This window comes from Eulemur rufifrons, chromosome 3, assembly GCF_041146395.1.
Source record: "Eulemur rufifrons isolate Redbay chromosome 3, OSU_ERuf_1, whole genome shotgun sequence".
NCBI lineage: Eukaryota > Metazoa > Chordata > Mammalia > Primates > Lemuridae > Eulemur > Eulemur rufifrons.
In genome coordinates, this window is record NC_090985.1 from 63106279 (window position 1) to 63126353 (window position 20075).

Sequence of the window (20075 nt, forward strand, 5' to 3'; positions counted from 1 at the left end):
GTATTTCAAAGCTATGGGGGAGTGGGGGAAACTCACTACTAAAAGCTGCTGAAGGTGCCTGCATCAGACCTTCTCAATTCATCTCAACGTTCTCTTTTATGTTCTTCATCTACAAGCGCTATTTCAAAGACTCAAAATGTTCTGTGAAGATCTAAATGCAGCTTTTGACTTGTAGTTTGCTCTTTGTATCTTTATTCTTACGATACACACACAGCAAAAGCTTTGGTGTGGCCCTAACACTGGGGTGGATTTCTATTTGAAATATACCCACTGGGCTGGGGAGGAAGAGATCAGACATTATATATTACTGCGGATCATTGTCATGGTATTTGCAATATATCTTTTTTTAATATAGGAGAAACATTGGGTTAGGAGTCAGAAAGTCTTGATTCCTAGTCCTAGTTATATTTCTGACTAGCTTGCAACCTTGGGCCCCTCCACTAAGTTTGTCTGTGCCTCTGTTTCCTCATCTGTAGAATGACCACTGCAATTCTTTCAGGCAAAGAACAGCCAGAACTTTCCTTGCAGAGACCTGAGTCTGGTAGCAACGAAGGAAGGTAATATCTGTCCTAGGGGGATCCCAAAGGATTACAGACCATATCCTTTGTGGTCCCTGTCCCAGTGTCATTTATGGTTCCATATGACTCCATCTAGCATGTTGAGAGGTCCTAAGCCACAGCAATAGGCTCATTACCTTGTTTCCTGTTTATTGATAACTTGTAGCAGATAATAATTGCTGTGGGCAAAATGAAGACAGAACACACAGGGTTGCCTTTGCGGGCAGGAAACAGACAGTACTTACAGGATGGAGGGTCTGTAACCATGCATCATCATTAACCAGACACCATACTGATAGAAAGTAAAATACTGATAACACAAACCACAAGTGTTTTTTTCCCTGGGGAAAGGGATGCAGACAGACCACAAGGAGGAAGCCTCCCTTGGATGACACTTGAGAGGTGGATACACAGAGCAAGACACAGCAGGCCAAATAAGACCACGTGCATCCCAGGGGTGACAGGTAGGCAGAGGGGAAATGTAGCTTCTGAAAGTGAGAAACGAGGAGTTTTGAGCCTATGGTTTTGTAGAGGTGGCATGTGCAGGCCAGTAGACAGGTGATAAAGACCTGCAGAGACAGGCAGAGGGACACAAAGGAAAGAGAGTGAAGGCAATGGGCTTAGTAGTAAACTGTTAAGTGACAAAGGAGGAAAACAACATAGTATCTATCCCTGGATTGCAATATGAACAGGACATGTGCACAAAAATCAATAAAAAGTAGAAAGGAACCCAAAAGCAAAAACATTGTAATTTGTTGTAGTGGTAAAAATCTAACGCATTTTTTCTTTCAGTTCCATTTTCTTTTATTTTTGTAGATAATAATAAACCACTTTAAAGCACAAAGAGAGGAAGAAAAGGTCATAGTAAAACACCTTAGAATATAAGGTCTCAGAACTTGACAATCATGAAACCAAAACTAGAGGACTTAAGTAGAATTGGGATAAGGCCAGAGAGGCATCCACAGAGATCAAGAGGAAAGTAGCCAAGAACCCAGACTCTGGAGCCTCAGTTTCCCTATCTGTAAAATACGGAAGCTACAGCACTTAGCCTAGGATTGTTGTGAAGATTAAATAAAATAACGTTTGTAAAGGGTTTAGAACCATGCCCGACATGAGTTCTCTGTGAGTGTTTGCATTACCTGGAGGAGGCCAGTGTCCAGAGTTGAGGGCATAGTCCAGACCTGCAGGAAGTTAAAGGCATGAAGGGAGCAGGGAAACAAGAATCCCTCCCCCTGAAGGCTGTCAGGTGAGTGGTCCCTGCAAGGACAGAAGAGGGGTTGAAAAAGCAAAAGGGACGGTTAGGGGGATGAACAGGAGGGGAGTAGGGAGATGGGAAACACACACACACACACACACACACACACAGAGCAGCATGGGGGGGCAGGAAATCACCTGAGATCAAATGAAACCATAAAGAAAAGGAAAAAGCAAGAAATGAAATAGAGATGTTGGTCCAGGGATGACTCTTCTATGCTGTATAAGAAGAACACTGGGCTTGGGGTCAGAGCCTGGGTTCTGTCCCTGGCTGCATAGCCTCCTGGCTGAGTGGCCTTGGAAAAGTCACTTATCCCCTTTGAGTCTTATTTTTCTCATCCGTGAAAGTGTAAACAGTCACACCAACCTCACAGAGCTATTGGCACGATCAAAGGAGGGCATTTTATGGTTGGTGCCTGAGCACCCAATAAATGCGCAGGGAAACTCTTCTGTCCAGAGCAGTCCAGGGCCCGGACCACTGTGGGAGACAGAAGTAGCGTTCAGGCCCAGGAATGAGCGAGGCAGTGGGCGGGGAAGACAGGCACGGGGAATCTGGGGACAGATAAAGGAAACTCGTGATGGGGCGAGGCTGGACTGAAGAGAAACAGATTGGGGTAGAGCTGCAAAGGGAGGGGTCCAGTGGAAGGGGAGGGGGGAGGCCAGGAAGGGAGAGGGTGGGAAGACAGAGATGGGAGGGCAGTTCGAGAAGAAAAGCAGGCTGGGGAAAGAGGGATTGGAATGCAGAAGGAACTTGGGCAAGGAGGAAGTCCTGAAGGCGGGAGGGAAAGAAGAGAGGAAAAATGGGGATGCAGTGGAGGCGGGGGCAGGCCGCGAGAGGGACGAGGAGCCCGGGAGCAGACCAAGGAGATATGAAGCGGCTAAAGCCAGCGCCAGAAGAGGCTGGGGACTGCGAGAGCAGAGGCTGGGGCCTGCATGGGAGCACAGCAGCTTTTAGCATCGATCCAAACTCTAAAGACTCGTGGCCTTTGCTTGACCTCGAGGGTCGGGAATAGACGCCTGTTTGTGGAGAACGGTACCCCACCGAGAAAATGGGGCTGTTCAGAGCTGGGCCCTGCTCCTGGCCCACGGCGAGGATTCTCTGGCTCTGGGCTGGCCCCTGAAGGGGGCGAACGGCCGGCCGGGCGGTTGGGGCCGAGGAGGGAAGGTACCACCGCCCCGAGCCAGCGCGCAGCCTGATGCAAGAGGCGCCTGCTCCGGCCGTCTCTTAGGGGCGCCGCCGCCGCTTCCCTGCTCCCGGGCCGCTCGCTCCCAGGAAAGTGCAGGCAGCTGGCGAGGACCGAGAGCCCGCGCGGTGCCGCGGAGGGACAGAGGCTCCGAGGGTTCGAGGGGTACCCTGGCTCTGCGGGCTGGCCTGTGCTCCCTCGCCACGGGACGGCAGCGTCCACCTTCCCCCGGCCAGCGCTTGGGGCCCGCGCTGCGCGCACCGCCTGGCAACCCCGCGCGCGTCCCGCGGGGGCGCTGCGTCTTCCTGCCACACGGGAGCACCGCGGCCCCTCTCCCCCACACCTCCTGCCCGCACCACCCGGCCTCTCCTCCCACCCTCCCCAACCCTCCTCTGCCCTCTCTCCCCTCCCCTCCCTCCCCTCCCGGCGAGGGGCGGGAGGGGGCGTGGCAGGGCCGGGGTTTGTGTGGCTGGGACCCGGCTCCTTGCACTCCGAGTCCGCCCGAGGAGCCGGGCCCCGGCCGCTGTCCAGCCTCTCCGCGCCCCTAGCGCCCTGCACCGCAGCCGCCGCCTCTTGGGGAGACGCAGCCACTTGCACGCCATGGATACTCCCAGGGTCCTGCTCTCGGCCGTCTTCCTCATCAGTTTTCTTTGGGATCTGCCGGGTTTCCAGCAGGCGTCCATCTCATCCTCCTCGTCCGCGGAGCTGGGCTCCACCAAGGGCATGCGGAGCCGCAAGGAAGGGAAGATGCCTCGGGCGTCGCGAGAGAGTGCCGCGGGCCGGGCGCCCCCGGAGGGCCAAGAGCCACAGCCACGGCCGCAGGACGAGCCCCAGCGGCAGTCGCCGCAGCAGTCCCAGGCGCAGGAGCAGCCAGGCAGGGGTCCGCGCGTGGTGCCCCACGAGTACATGCTATCAATCTACAGGACTTATTCCATCGCTGAGAAGCTGGGCATCAATGCCAGCTTTTTCCAGTCTTCCAAGTCGGCTAATACGATCACCAGCTTTGTAGACAGGGGATTAGGTAAGTGGCAAAGAAACCGCCCGACTCCTCTCTTGCTGGAGCTCCACAGCCAGGGCACTGCTCTGGCTCCGGCAGGAGGCTGCATTTGTGAATTCCCTTCCCGCTCTGGACACTTTCCCTTTTCTCTGCTTAAATTGCTTTTCTCAAGCCCGAGTAAGTTTCTGAATGCGGCTACAGATTTTATCCCAGTCTGTAATCCTTCCTTTCTAGCTTCCTTTTCCTTTCTTTCCTCTTCCTGCCTTCCTTCATCCTCTCATCTGTTGCAGAAAGCGGTGTGGTGGCCGCTCATTCGGTGGCTAGTGGAGGAACCGTGGAGGACGGGAGGCGGCAGGCAGCTGATCCGGGCTGGAGAGGGCTCGGGGCAGGGACTGATGGAACCCGTGCCTCGGGGGTCTCAGGTTGTTCGGGATGCGCTGTACAAGGCCTGACTCGGCGGCCCGAGGCGCGAGTCAGCATTGGAAGCTCTGAGCTCAGGTCGGCTCCGGGAAAAGCCCGCACGAGCGAGTCCCGCTGTCCGAGGAGCAGGTCTGCTAGCAGCGACTGGCAGTGCCCTGGTCCAGCCGCCGCGCGGGTTCTCCGCTAGTCCCCACGCTGGCTGTGGGGATGGTCAGCCCGGCGGGTGTGCAGCGCCCTCCGGCTGTTTTGCGTCGCGCTCCCGGCGGCTCCGAGGCCTCAATGGGTGTTTCTGCAGAGGCAGCAGCAGCATCTGGCTGGGCAGGTCAGGGGCAGGGATGGCTAAGTTTTGGGGTTTGTTGGTACTTAATCTACAAGGGTACGTGGGTGTGCCCATCCACCTTTCTCAGCTCCTCTGCGATTCTCCCAGGGACGCCATCCCTTGTCCCCTCGGAGCGCAAACTTATGGCGGTGTCTGCGGAAACCCCTGCGCCCCTTTCTTGCTACCGGAGTGGTCCGCAGCGAGGCCAGTGCCCTCAAGAAAGCCTCGAGCTACCCTTGGTCCCAGAAATTGGGGAGGGATCCACAGGCGTCGGAAACTGAGCTCCTAAAACAGAGGCAGAAATGTGGAAGGAGACAGACAAGGGAGAAAAAGGAAAGGAGGGGGAAAGGGGAGTAAGGAGATGAAAAGAAAGGAAGGAGATAAAAGACATTTGGGCAGCTAGACTCTTCTCCATCCTCTCCAGATTTAGTTACGTGACTTTGACCGGTTCCAGGTCCTCCTTTCACTTGCAGGCCAGTGAAAGTAGGGTGGCCCAGGAACCCTTCAGCGCTGGGGCTCAGGTGAAGAAGCTGCTTCGCCAGAGCTGCCTTGGGTGCTTGCACATTCTCCAAGCTTTCTGGAGCTGGCTAACAGCCCCTCAGCCCTGGGCTCTGCCCCGGCTCTAGTCCCCAGCCTGTCACTGGTAGTCGCTTTCCTTGCTCTAAAGGGTCCTGCCCACGCCGGGTTTGCGGCTGCAGCCCGAGGTCAGCGAGGTTCATGAGCTGCTGAAAGGTCCGGACAGCAAATTAACGCCGGGTATTTTATGATGATTTTAGGACTATTAAAGTTACCTTTGCAAAGACACATGGCTTCTTCCTAGTGCTGCAACTGGGTCCCCGGCCTCCGGGTTACCAGCACAGCTTGCCAACACCCTTTCTTCCCCTTCTCCCACCCCGCCCAGCCACGGCTGTCTCTCTCCCTCCAAGTCCTCTGTTAATCGCCCACCTTCTCTATAAGCTCAGAGAAAACTACTCAAGAGGCCTCTGCTCAGGAGAAGAAGTCCCGGAGGCCTAGGCTGGCGGACTGTGGGCACACATTCTCTTTCCCCGGCAGGGAAGTGGCAAGAATCTCCTCCCCTCCCCTAGGCAGGCACCCTAACTGGTTCGCAGCGTCCAGTGAGTTTGGCACGGACCGAGGGACCCTGCGGGCTGTTCCGAGGTGTCGTTGGGAAACCTGCGGCATTCAGGCAAGAGCTGGGAGATCTCTGAGAATCCCAAGTACCGCGCAGACGCGAGCTCGCTTCACCCTTGCTTGTCCTGCAAGCCTCGCCTCCCCCGCCCCCAACAGCCGGCGCTGCACTGTGAGCCCCCGTACGCCAGCCGTAGAAGAGGGATTGGCTGTGTACCCGGGCTGGGGGCCCTCTGTTCCTGTGACAAGGTCTCCAGACCAGCCGGACTGAGATCCAGACATCCGGCATCAACCCCGGAACGCCGTCGAAGGCTGGGGAAGCGAGAGGTCCACGGCCGGACAAGACGCGGCGTGACCACCCGGACCGCAGCTTCAAAGGCACGGTCTCCTCCGCGAAGAAAGGCAGTTCGTTGACTGGGAAGGCGGTGCGGCTTGTCGCACGCCGCGCGGGGGCAAGGGAGTGCGGAGCCGCGGGCGGGAGGGGGGCACAGAGGAGGGGTACGTTGCTGGCTGCAGCCCCAGCTTGATAAAGGGAAAGCCTCACTTTCCCTCTCACTGATTTTGATTTGATGTGTCACCGGCGGTGACCTCGGGCTGGACCTTCCGGGGCTTGCTTAGCATCGGGCCCCTGATTGGAGTGTTTCAACTCAGCGATCTAATTGAGGGTTCATGTCATAACACATCAAACGGTGTCTCGTCTCCCGTGATGGAAAGGACCCGCCAGCCGCGCATCCCCGGCTCCTGGCGAGGACTTCCGCCCCTCTCACGTGGGGCTTTTAACCGCTCCAACCCCCCCTAGTGTCCCCTCCCCCAACCCATGGATGGCCTGTCTAGAGCTGGGCCCGCCGTGCTCACTTGGCGCCTCGCCTAGAGGATGTTTTAATCGCCATCGAGTGGGGCAGGCTGGGCTCGGAGGAGCCAGAGATCCCTTAACGGGAGGAGCAAAGAAAAGGAAGGGACCCTGAAGCCTCTTCAGGAGGCATGAGCGACTTACTCATGTACAATATTTGGTTTTTTTGGGTTTTTTTTGTTTTTTTTTTTTAAAGCCTTCTCCACCCGGGAAACCTCAGAAGTCACACCTGAAGCCCTTGGTTGAGAATGGGAGAGCAGGGATAAACTATGTTCAAAGCAAATGAAGGGTGCTTTAGGTCTATGAAGAAGGCAAGTTCTGTACTACCCAACCCCCTGCCACCATGAGACTTGATGGCAAATGTTTTTTTTAAATATGTCTCTCCTTTCTGTTTGCTCTCCAGATATCTAGGGGTAATAATAATAACCAAGATTTATTGAACATTTGCTGTGCCAAGTACTACACTAAAATTTGTTACTTGAATTATCTCATTTAATTCTCACAACCACTTCTGGGGAAAGTGCTGTAATCTTTCCTTTTTATAGGTGAATTAATGAAGACAGAGAGGTTAAGCAAGTTGCTCAACATCACACAGCTAGTGAGAGGTGAAGCTCATTTAAGATTCTAGACCCTGCATATTTAACTAGGGCACTATTTAGATAGGGTAAGAGGTGGGGAAGTTTCTAATGGATGGTGGCAAGAAGCAGAAGTCAAATAACTGAGAGTTTTTTTCCCCCAGTCTAATATTCCTCTGTAACTTTCTAAGACCCAAGTTAGGAGTTTGAGTGGAACTTTGGATTTAAGAATCTGAATTTGTGCTGTGCCTCCTGTGTTTCTTTTTGCAGAGGCACAAACCATGTTATCCCTTGATCTTCAAAATACCCCCATATTGTGCTTTTAAAATGCTTTTGGATCCAGTAGAATGGGAAAGTGTGTGCATGTGTGTTGATGCAGTCATAGGATCAGAATGGACAAGGTTAGATACAGTAAAATTACAGTTAGCTCATGAAATAACTCATTAAAAGGCCACTAGTACTGGGGTCCTGGACCCCCAACCCTGGGGCTTGGAAAAGGCAGACAATTAGAACTTCTATGAATTCAACTGGGCTGAGAGATGGGGGGCGGGAGGGAGGGAAGGAGGAAGGTAGGGGAGAGAGAGTGTGTGTTAGTGCAAGAAACTCAGACTTTCAGTTTATGCAGTGAGAGTGCCACATAATTCTAACAAGGGCCCAAAACCACAACTCTCAAGGATGAGGGAACCAAAATGAGTCTAAGACTATTGCTGTGAGTTAGGGTTCCACAGGTGACTTTGAAATAAGAATACCCTTTAATATTTTTTGTACAATAGCACTCTCAGAAAGAAGGCGGTGAGGAAAAGATAAAAACCAAAACGAGATGGGAACATCCTTGAGGAACTTGATACCCTAAAAATAACTCTCAGGATAGTTTGCCACCAATTGTTTGTTGGCTTCTCCGTTTACCTTCTGGGTCTCGATTATCAGAGGGAAGAACAGGACAATTTTGCGGATAGCCCCGCTGCGGGGAGTTGCAAGGTTCCCTTGCGATTGAAGTTCATCTGGTACGTCATGTTTATGCAAAACAGCGGGTTTCTGGGTGGACCTGAGCTGCAGAGTGGTGTAATCAACGCGGCAGTGCTTTTGCCCGGGACCCTGTTGTCTTTGGCAAACGGAAAATGAAATATAAGCAGGGAAGTATTTTAATGGGGACGGAGGGAATTCACAACTGTTAATTATTTGGTGACCTTGTATTCGATTTGTTTGAGTCCCTTATAAAAACACTAATGCAGACCAGACGGCCAAATGAGGAAGCCGGGCAGAAGGTTCCAATCTAGGCTTTATTTCCCCGGAAAGAGGGAACAGCCTTGGAAAAGGCTTGCTAAGCGTTCAAGTGTGTGCGTTTGAGGGAGCGCCTGCATGAGGCGGGCACGGAGTTTGCTCCACAGTTCAGGTTCAGGGTCCTCCTCCAGCCGGGTAAACCTGGAAAAAGCCCCGGGGTAGGGGAAAAGAAGTTTTAAACTAGAAGTTTGTTTTGCTCTTCTGGTTGGAAGAAATAAGACATGTTTAAGGCCCCAAATCAACCACTTAGCCATCGGCTTGTTATTAAATATCGGTGATTGTCATCCCAATCCCTAAGGCCTTAAGGTCTGCCTTGGAGGGAAAAGCAAGACGCTAAGAACACCTAGCACCTTCTGCAGCGAGAGAGCAGGTTGCGCAGCGATTCTTGGAGAGTTTTCTTGGCCAGGAAAGCTAGTCTGAGAGGGACCCAGCGTTCTTCTCAAGTCAGGAGGCTTTCGGGCCTCTGGGAGTTTGGGTGGTTGAGTTGCTGGTGGGGGAGGGGATCGAAAAACGTGCTCAAACATCATTGTGGTTTCTGCACAAAAAAAAAAAAAAAAAAAAAGGCATCCAAGCCAAAGATCACAACAGGCCTTGTGAATCTCTCTTCTCCCCCTCCCAAACTGAATCGGGACACGAAGCTCCTCTTTCCTACCAGAGAGGAAGCGTGTCGCCTGAACCCGCGGGGAACGCAGGGCGCTGCATTGGAGGCCCCAGGGCAACCCATTTTTCCCAGCTGGTGTTCTCGGGGTTCTTGCACTCCTTCTCGAAAGTGGTGACGTCTTTTAGGGGCGGTGGGGGCAGGGGGAAGAAGGGAATAGGATGGAGAGGTGGGGGAAGATGGTATGATAGAAATACAGCAGAATGAGAACTTTTGTTTCCTGCCAAGACTACTGCGTGCATCAAACAAGTCGGAGCAAATCAACAATAATCCCTGGGGGCTTTTAAGTAAAGTGAAAGGCTTTAGTTCGATAACCCTTCGGGTATTGAATAACCCGGGTCAAACGACGCTCTTTGGACCAGGGGACAGAATCCAGCCAAACCCTTGAGGTGTGGAGTGCAGGATTGTGGACCCACCGCGCCATTCCGTTGCTTGCTCCCCCCTCCCTTCCCAGCCCTGGCTGTTTATTTTTAAGCTTAAAGTCGGTTAAATAGTATCTCCTGTTTACAGGAATTAAATAGGTCCTCGTTGGCCTAATGGGTTCCAGGGTTGCCGTTCTCTGCCTTCCTGGGCAGTCGGTTAGCACTGCTGGAGGCTGAGGACTGGGTGGCTTGGGGAGAGGGGCTGCAGGAGCCTGGAGCCGGCGGGCAGCCGGCGGCGCTGGACGGAGTTCCTAGGGACGCGCGCGCTGCGCAGCTAGTGGCCCAGGCGCCTGAGGGCGGGGCACAGTTTAGGTACGGCATAGTGGGCGTGCGAGACAGTCCAGGGGCGGGCCTCTGGCCCACGCTGGTGGGACTTAGCCTGGGGAGAGGGCGGGAACTGGATCAGCGCACAGGGTTGGCTTTAGTAGGGGGCAGGGGCATCCCTAAATAACGTAGGAGCCAAGAGGAATCTGTGCGCCTGCTTTACAAACCCGGCTTACAGGCAAATTGGTCCAGCCCAGATTCAACTTCCCAGTCCACTGCCGCTCTGATGCGCCGTGGAGAGGGAAAGTGAACGATGCTAGGCTAGAACAGGGCCCAAGAATCCCATTTTGCTGCGTTGTTTCAGCAGTTAGACCACAGCGAACGCAGCGAAGCGGGATTGTGGCCATCCCTTCTTCACAGGCTGCCCCTGGCCCCGCACTTTAAAGAAATATCACAGCAATTTCTCCTGTGCAGGTCTTCAGGGCTCTGGGAGTCCAATGTCCTGCCTATGACTACCCGCCAATTTGAACCCCTTCCCCCACCTGCAACCTCAGAACTTGTCGGGGAGGGGAAAACCGCATAAAATGGGCACCTTTCCTTCTACTTTTGATCTCTAAGCTCTCGAGCCAAGCTGACGGATCATGTTCCAGCCCCGACGGCGGCTTCACTATTCGTCCCTCCCACCTCCCCCAGCCTTCCTAGAGGGCCTGTGTCGTTCCTCTGGGCTCTTGGGTGACCCTACCGGTCTGCAGTGCAGAAAAGGCCCCCAGCAAATCAACCCTGTCCCGGCCCAGCACACGGTGCCCCAGGGGAAGGGCTCAGACCAGCGGTGGACGCCCGGCGCAGGCTGCTCCCACACTGCGCACTGCGGAGAGATGGGGAGGGAGGGTCCGGAGCGCAGGGACAGTACCAAGCTTCACTTTGAGTTTCATCCACAGTGATGTCAAGTAAAGATTGGAGCCACTGTGGTCAGGAGCCCAGAGTGGAACCGCTGTGAAAAGAGAGATGCCCGGGGTGATATGTCCTTGATCTTGGCTTTGCCTCTCTGGCCCTTCAAGAGAGCACCAGGATCTCCGACTAAATTCATGAAAACTACTTTGTAAATAAATCCGTTTCAGCCTATAGAAACAAAAGGAGTCTCCCTGAAGCGCCTTTGAGATCTTGTTGGAGGTGCTCTCCAGAAATCTGCACCCTCGGAGTTGAAGTTACTGCAGTTAAAGGAGGCGCTGAGGCCCCAATATGAGGGCGCACGCAGAAGTTGTTTTCAGTCTGGTGAGACTGGAGGTTCTCCTTTCTTTCCTTTCTCCCAGCCTCGCTCATTTTCCTCACGTTGAGCCAGAACTTGCTGTGTGGACACGGAGATTTCTCTGCGGGATCCAGGCAGGCCACCAGACTCGCTTAACTCTCGGGGTCCACAAAGCTCATTGTGAAAAGGGGGGCACTGGTCTGCAAGCCTGAGAGAGTGTGGAAAGTCTCTCCAAGACTGTGTGGAGGACTTGACTTGGACCTGGCTGGTCTTTAGAAGGAGAAAAGAAGCTGAGAAATTCAGGACAAGCTATTGGAGAAGGCACTGGGGAAGCCAAGAGACCCAAGAAAAGCTGGACCAGTGAGTGTGTGTCAGGGAGCACACAAACTGACAGAACATGGAGATTACCTTCGCAGCTGACAGGCGTCACAGGCCCAGACTTGGGCTGCAGCCCAGAGAGTCATTCACTGTCATCTTTCCAACATGTGTGTGGCCATTTGCCAAGTAAAGATTGGGAATGTGGGCCTTCCTATCCTCACCCCAGACTGTGGACAGATTGTGCCCCACAAAAGTGCACCAAAGGGGTGAAGGAGACTAATCCCTAGGCCTCTGAGGGCTGCACCGAGCTGCCAGGGAACCATATAGGTTAGCACTGGCCCTGACCTTGCAGAAGAGGAAACCTCAAGAAGAGGTTCAGTCCCTGATGAAGTTGGGGTAAAGGTCATCTGTTCACCTGGCATTGTGGGAGGGACAGTGTGATATGGCCTCACAGGACTAAGGAGAATCCCAGTGAGGGAGTGAGGCTGGAGCCCCTGTGAGCCTTGAACTCTGCGTGGCCTGAGATAAGCAGGAACTGGAAGCCTGTGCTTCTTTCTTCTCCCATGCTGCCCACACCTTTCCTCCACTCACTTCCAGAAATCTTGTAGAGAGATCTCGATCACGTCTCCTGAAAGGAGAAAAGAAGATGACTGGTACACCTTCTTCTACCAGGATGTAGGTAGTTATAATAATATTGGCTGCATTCCTTGAGAGTTTTCATGTGCCATGCACAGCTCTGGGTGCCTTGACTCTGATCTTTACAATGACCCTGAAAGGTAGAGGTGGTTCTCCCATTTTACAGATGAGGGATATGAGGCTGGGAGAGATCATGTGACCCAGTCTACCCAAAGTCACCCGGCCACTAAATCACAGATCAGGATTCACATTTATGTCTCTTAGATTCTGAATTCCACGTTGCCAGTAGTAACTGACATTTGCATACCATCTTCGGAGGTCTTTCCCACACCTTATCTCATTTGCTCCCCCCAGTGGCCCTGTTAAGTTTCCTCCTAAGTCCTCTTTCAAAAGTCCAATTGTTGGCATTCCTTCTGTTCTGCTGAAGGAGTGACTGACAAAGTTCTGCTGGAGCAAGCGACTCTTGGAGACCAGGGATTGATGCCCTCCTTCTAGGCATGGGCAGCATGAAAGTGTTTCTCAGTTTTTCTAGCAAGCACAGAGGGAGGTGGCACAGATACTGGAGCCAGTCTGCCAGCTCTATCACTATGTTGGGCAAGTTACTCATAAGCTCTCTGTGCTCTAGTTTATAGTGATAACTTTTTCAGAGGTGGTTCTGAGGATTAAATGAGTTATTACAAGTTAAGAATTTAGGCCGGGCGCGGTGGCTCACGCCTGTAATCCTAGCACTCTGGGAGGCCGAGGCGGGTGGATTGCTCAAGGTCAGGAGTTCGAGACCAGCCTGAGCGAGACCCCGTCTCTACTAAAAATAGAAAGACATTGTATGGACACCTAAAAATCTATATAGAAAAAATTAGTCGGGCATAGTGGCGCATGCCTGTAGTCCCAGCTACTCGGGAGGCTGAGGCAGGAGGATCGCTTAAGCCCAGGAGTTTGAGGTTGCTGTGAGCTAAGCTGACGCCACGGCACTCACTGTAGCCTGGGCAACAAAGTGAGACTCTGTCTCAACAAAAAAAAAAAAAAAAAAAAAAAAAAAAAGAATTTAGATCGTGCCCAACACATAGTAAATGCTACACCAGAGCTAGCTCTTGCAGTTAGTACTCTGGGTAGTAAAGCAAGAGTGCCCTAGAAAGGGTGAGTTGTGTGGATTGCCTCACTGAGCTGCAGCAGTTTGCAAGGCTCACATCTCAACAAAGGCCTACCTCAGGAGGAGTACATCCTTGGCAGATCCCTAGGAGATCACTGTATTCCAGTGTCCAGGGGGACACTAAATAGCTAGAGCACAGATTACACTGGGAGGCCTTCACACTCCAGGGGGAAGGGCTGGTAGCTCTGATTTTCATTAACCCAGTACACCTGGCTCTATTTCCAACCTGACAGATGTGGGAACCTCAGGGCAGTGCTGAAGCAGAGAGACCTAGGTTAGAAAGGACTCCAAATCGAGCTGTAAAGTCTGAACTTGGAGGTCTTTTTCCTAGTAAAGAAAGCCGGGGTGGAATTCTGGGGGAACCCGGCCCACTTTCTGTTGTTACACTGATGATGAATGTGTGGCTCCCTCTTGCTCCACTGCCCAAACAGGACCCTGCTAGAGGGGCATGGCAGCAGGACTGGCACCCCCAGCCCCACCCTGCGCTTGGAATTAAGACCTTCAACGCCTGTCCCTTACTAGTTGCAAGACAATGGGCAAGTTAAGATACCTCTTAGAGCCCCAGTTTCCTCATCTATAAATGAGTGTAACAGTAGGACCGACCTTGGACGCTGGCGGTGAGGATACAGTGAGAGCCGCCATCAATGCCCTGAGCACGTGCCTGGCACAAAGGCGGTGCCCCATAAGCACTGGATGCTGCTGCTGGCTCTGAAATGACGGGGTGGGGGAAAGGCTTAGCTTCAAAGACGGCTTGAGTTTCCCTTGCTAAGATGGGTGATTATCCCTGCACCCCCATCCTTGCTTAGGAGGTGGAGGTTGGAAAGCCTGGGGTCTTCTCGGGATCTTCTCAGCTTTCTGAGCAGTCGCCTAGTCCTCCGGAGGACTTGTGTGGAAGGCGTGGCGGAGCGGCTCAAGGAGGCTGGTGGGGATCGGCCAGACCCCGGCCAGACCCCTGCCCAGTAGCCATACCGGGTCACCGTGAACTCGGAGGATGGGAGCCGCACGCGCGCGAAGGAGCGTCGGGAAGCCCAGAGTCTGTGGCACGTAGAGCCCCGTGGGTCTGGAGAGCTGCAATGGCGGGTGCACACGCTGGAGAGTGACAGAAAACCCAACTAGGACCTTCAAGAGGGACTTCAAGCTACGTGTATATATCTCAGAGATGTCTTGGGAAAATGCAGTGTTTGTGGCGGTGGTGGCGGTGGGGCTTCCTGCCCTCAAACAAAGAAGTTTCAGGTTTTCGGAAACCCCCTACAGACTGGCCCGGGGAGCAGCCCTCCCAGTGGCGACGGGCGGGGCACGAATCCTGCCGCTGCGTGTCACCCCGTCAGACTGCCCTCCTGGGACTCTGGTCCCCGGGGTATAAGGTTTTTGGCGCTGGGGGCACCTTTCCTTTCACCTCTGGTGTTGGGGTCTTTCACTTCCTCCAGCCTCACTCATCCTGGACTGCCTTTGCCTTTCTAAGCCAGTTTCCTCATTTGAAATGGGTACAATGGAACCTACCTTGCAAGTAGTTACATCTTTTTCTCATTCCCGTACTTGCTTTGCTTTTATTAATTATTTTTTTGTCTTTTTAATTTATATTGACCCTAACTGAAACTTTGTGCCCTTTGACAAACATCTCCCCCTCCTTATTCATGCGTTTACTTATTTATACAAATTCTGCACCAGAAATGTATGTATGAAGTGCTGTCAGCTTTTTACAATTTGCTGACTTAGTTAAGAAGGAGTTTCTTCAAATAGGCCAGTGATTTGTTCCTTCCTTCTCTTTCTCTCCTTCCACTCCTTGCTCTACCAACTTGCCAGGGAAAAAGGATAAGCAGATATGCAGCAATTTGTCCTTGAAAGGTTTATATGTCTAATAGTCAGCAAACACTGAGTTAACTGAGGTGTCACTAAGCTGTAACAAATCAGGCTGATGCAAATTAAAAGCAAACTAAAAAGCTCCCATGATGTACTGATCAATTTCAAGTTAAGGACCTAAAGTATAGGATTCACTTCCAGTATGTAACAAAGTGCCACAAACAGATTTCGAAATAAAAAGTACATGTTTCTAGTCAACGGGATCAGAGAGAGTCATTTGATGACATCAGTCCTCATTTATACAGGAATTATTGAGAGAAGAGGCTTGTGGAAGGGAGTGTGAAGGGCTGGCTTTTTGCCTACAGTTGGCTTGTGGCAGCTGGGCCAGGCTCTGCGATGCCAGGTCAGCAGGCGAAGGGTCTGAGGGTCACATGGTGGCGTATGCACTCTCCAGGTCGGATGCCTCCTCTGGGCTATTTCTGTGATGCATGGCTCCAGAGCAGGTTTAGACAGGTGGGGAATGTGGTCTGCAGGGGACCTACACAGAGCAGCCTTCTTGGACCCTCTGTTTAGGGGCTAGAGGTTCTGGAGACCCGGTGAAAGAATGTATAGCTGAAATGGTAAAAAAATGTGGGGGTGACTTCCTGAGGAGGGTGGCCAGGAAGGAGCTGGGAGAGGTAGTGACTTGGTTCTGGTGAGTACTACCTTAGATCCTGCCCTGGGCCCTGTGCTTTGGGGACCCTTGTTTTGTCCCTCTTTAAATGTTGCCCCTCCCTACTAGATGGGAAATCCAAAGAAACTAGGGGATAAGCTCACCTAGACCAGGGGTTCTCAAAGTGTGATTCCCTGGACTAGCAGAATCAGCATCACCTGGGAGCTTACTAGAAATACAGATTCTGGGCCATCCCATAAACCTCTGGGGCTAGAGAGAATTTGCATTTCTAGCATGTTCCTATGTGATGCTGATGATGCAGATTTAAGGACCACTGCATGTTTAGTGGCTTTGAGAGTTACTATTCTAGACCACGTTCCAGGTACCTGGGCCACAGAATTCTTGTCCAAATATCCCTGGACCCACTTCCAGGGCCTGGGCACTTCTTCATCAGGTCTGTCCTCCCAAGAATGGATCACAGCACTGATGTGTGCACCTGTAGGACTGGGACACTTGGATTGGTTAGCTGGGGTGTCCACGTGCATGCAGGTGAGGCCCCTTGATGTGTGGGCTGGAACTGCTGTGGGAAGAGAAGGGAGCAGGATGGAAGCCAAAGCCCCCATTTCTACTTTTGCCCTGAGACCTAGAAAGGGTAGAGTTGCGTTGGTCTTGCTAGAAAGATCAACAGAAATCTTAAGGCTTCAGAATCAGTAGAGACCTCTCTCTACAGCTGCTTGCCTCAGTTTCAGCTGTGCAGACTAACCATTTATGAGCTCACACTTAAAAAAAAAAAGAGAGTGAAAACAAAAGCAGGCTGATTTCCCCATATTGCATGAGAGAGAAATAAAGAAATCATTATTCTTTACACCTGCCTAATGCTCTTCAGCCAGTGGCAAATCATCTCGAGAATTATGTAACAAGAGTTGGAAATGATTTCCTAGGGGAGTCCAGGTTTTATTCCTAGCAAGGCCTGCAAAGACAGTTTGGACTGTATCCCTCTTCCCTGGCCATTCCTGGTTGCTTTGAGCCTCTAGTACCTACACTACAGTGGAGAGACAATGTGGCTTAAGGGCTAAATGCTCCAACTCTAGAATTAAATAGACCTAAGGATGGATCTCACCCTCACCACCTACTAGTTGTCTGACTTTCAGTAATTAACCCAATTTCTCCAAGATTTGGTTTTCTCATCTGTAAAATGGGAACAATATGAGTACCTACCTTACAGAACTGTTCTGTGCATGTGGATGAAGATTAGAAACATGTCAGCCCTCACACCACTTAGCTAGTGCAGCAAGTGCCTTAGGTTTATCGCTCTCATCACATCCCTGGTTTGGGGAGAGAGGCAGGAAAGTGTATCCTAAGGCAATAGGTCCAGAGATCTGGGCGGTGGCTAAGGACTGTCAGACACAGGTTTCTTTAAAGAAGGAGAAGAAAGTGTGCTGAATTCCGCCTGATTTTAATATGACCCTGGTTGGTTTGAAGGTCTTGACTTCCATAAATCAACTGCCTCCAGCAGCTTTTCCCTTTTCACCTCTCTCACCCTTCCCACACTCCATCGCAGGTCGGGGCATGTGTGTGAGAGTGAGGCAGCCGCCCCTGCGGTCAGCCCGGAGTACAAACTAGGTGTGGCTGAGGCTCCAGAGCCAGTGCCCCAGGGCTACATCTGGACTTGCAGTGAGGGTCGCAGGAGGGACCCAGTGACACTTTTACTATTGAAATCAACCCAAACTTTACTAGCTTCTGGGGAAAGCTGGGGGCTTTGGGGATTTTTGTATTTGCTGGGTTGTAAATATTTTATGGGAAGGCAGCCCAGGAAAATCTGGTTAGCTTTCCGCCTTGCACACCAAAGTGGGATTGGCTTCGTGCACGAATGTGTCAAAAAAGAACCCCAGTTTTGCCTTGGTTCTGAAGAATTTGCCTTGGATTTTAAGAGACTGCTACCCCCTCCATGTCTCCTAAATTTCTTTTTCTCACTTGTAATCCAAAAATTCATCTTGAGGATTAGTTGCAAAGCAAGAGAATTTTAGATTGCTTAGTGGGGGCAGGGATGGGGGAATGTCACTCTGTGTGTGTCTCTCTCTCTCTCTCTGTGTGTGTGTGTGTGTGTGTGTGTGTCTAAGTGTCCCTGGCTGAGGTCTCCTTCCAGGTGTGCCTATTTCTCATTGACTGCAGGATCTTCTCAATGGATAGATGCCTGATGTTCCTGTTTGTTCATTTGCTGCCCCCTCCCATACTCCTGAAAGCTTCAGCGCTCTTGTTTCTTGTTAAATGATTGGTGAACAAATGAATAAAGAAAGAAATAAAATCACTTAGCAGCTCTTCATTCTGTCTGCACTGTGTTGGGCCTAAATGCCTCCCAGAAAACCGCCTGATGGGCAGCAATGTTATCCCCAGAGGAGTGGGTCTAAAGTAGAACTGCACCTTTAAATCATCTTGGAGCTTAAAAAAAAAAAAAAAAAAAAAAAAGCTAACAGCAAACAAAACCCCCGTGCCCAGGCCCTGTCTCGATATTGATTCAATTGGCTGTAGCCAGCCCTGGCACTCCGGCACTGGTGGTTGTGAAATTCTCCGGCTGGTGCTGGTGGGCAGCCAGATGGAGACTCGCTGCTGTGGAAGTTTCTCACTCACTGGCAGGCGTGTACTCTAGGCCAGGCACAGCTCTAGGTGCAGGGGATTGTAAGAAGGGCAATGACGTCGTCTTAGCTCCTACGGGCTGGTGGAGGCGGGGCGGAGTGTTGCTGGGGAAGATAGACCCCTAAGGAGACAAATATAAACCAGGCAACTGTAGATAATTCTAAGTCCCAGTTAGATAATAAGCCAGGGTCCTCCAGAAATAGTGACCGAGAGAGGCTACTTTAGATCGTGGTGGTCGGGGATGGCCTCTTGGAGGAGGTGACATTTGAGACGTGACGGATGAGAACGAGCCAGCCTAGAGGAGGTCTAGGGGACCACAAAGGGCACATTAGTGGTTACGAAGCCTCTTAGGGGAAAAACCCTGGAGGCCGCCACCACGGCAGCCTCACCAGCAGCCACCGACTTCCCCCCAGGGAGTCCGGAGCTGCCCCGGAGGAGGGGGCCTGCCTGGTGCGCCTCCTCCCCGCGCCGTGCACCAGCCGGACGGCGAGCCGGGGTGGTCAGGCCCCGGGCCGGCCGAGCTGGACTCCCCGGCCGGCCTGCCCCGCTCCCCGCCCTTTTCCTCCCGGGGGCGGCCGAAGAGCACCGGGCTGATCTCCCCCTTAAGTGAAACTGACTGTAATTATTTTTTATCTCGCAGACGATCTCTCGCACACTCCTCTCCGGAGACAGAAGTATTTGTTTGATGTGTCCACGCTCTCAGACAAAGAAGAGCTGGTGGGCGCGGAGCTGCGGCTCTTTCGCCAGGCGCCGGCAGCGCCCTGGGGGCCACCGGCCGGGCCGCTCCACGTGCAGCTCTTCTCCTGCCTGTCACCCCTGCTGCTGGACGCGCGGACCCTGGACCCGCAGGGGGCGCCCACGGCCGGCTGGGAAGTCTTCGACGTGTGGCAGGGCCTGCGCCACCAGCCCTGGAAGCAGCTGTGCTTGGAGCTGCGGGCCGCGTGGGGAGAGCCGGACGCGGGGGAGGCCGAGGCGCACGCGCTGGGCCCCCAGCAGCCGCTGCCCCCGGACCTGCGGAGTGTGGGCTTCGGCCGGCGGGTGCGGTCCCCGCAGGAGCGCGCCCTGCTCGTGGTGTTCACCAGATCCCAGCGCAAGAACCTATTCGCCGAGATGCGTGAGCAACTGGGCTCGGCCGAGGCTACCGGCCCAGGTACGGGCGCCGAGGGGTCGTGGCCGCCGCCGTCGGGGGCCCCGGACGCCGGGCCTTGGCTGCCCTCGTCCGGCCGGCGGCGGCGGCGCACGGCCTTCGCCAGCCGCCACGGCAAGCGGCACGGCAAGAAGTCGAGGCTGCGTTGCAGCAAGAAGCCCCTGCACGTGAACTTCAAGGAGCTGGGCTGGGACGACTGGATTATCGCACCCCTGGAGTACGAGGCCTATCACTGTGAGGGCATGTGCGACTTCCCGCTGCGCTCGCACCTGGAGCCCACCAACCACGCCATCATCCAGACGCTGATGAACTCCATGGACCCGGGCTCCACCCCGCCCAGCTGCTGCGTGCCCACCAAATTGACTCCCATCAGCATCCTGTACATCGACGCGGGCAATAACGTGGTCTACAAGCAGTACGAGGACATGGTGGTGGAGTCCTGCGGCTGCAGGTAGCGGCGCCTTTCCCGCCGCCTTGGCCCGGACTGCAGGGGAGGCCTGGCTGCAGAGAGGCGGAGGAGGAAGCAGGCCTGGGGGAGGCTGGGGGTGAGGAACAGCCTGGACGTGAGAGCGGTGCGAGAAGAGGG

The 20075-nt window shown here is 53.2% G+C and overlaps 1 protein-coding gene across 1 annotated transcript; it reads left to right on the top strand.

Annotated features, from left to right (window-relative positions):
- The first annotated feature begins 3595 nt into the window (after positions 1–3595).
- On the top strand, positions 3596–19944 carry GDF6 (growth differentiation factor 6). The gene is made up of 2 exons (XM_069466198.1): positions 3596–4016; positions 18983–19944. Exons 1-2 carry the CDS (start codon positions 3596–3598, stop codon positions 19942–19944), a joined length of 1383 nt encoding a protein of 460 aa, XP_069322299.1.
- The last annotated feature ends 131 nt before the right edge of the window (positions 19945–20075 follow it).

Coding starts and splice junctions, on each gene's coding strand:
- GDF6 (XM_069466198.1), top strand. CDS start 3,596: ATGGATACTCCCAGGGTCCTGCTCTCGGCCGTCTTCCTCATCAGTTTT. Junction 4,017..18,982: donor CTTTGTAGACAGGGGATTAG/GTAAGTGGCAAA, acceptor TTTATCTCGCAG/ACGATCTCTCGCACACTCCT.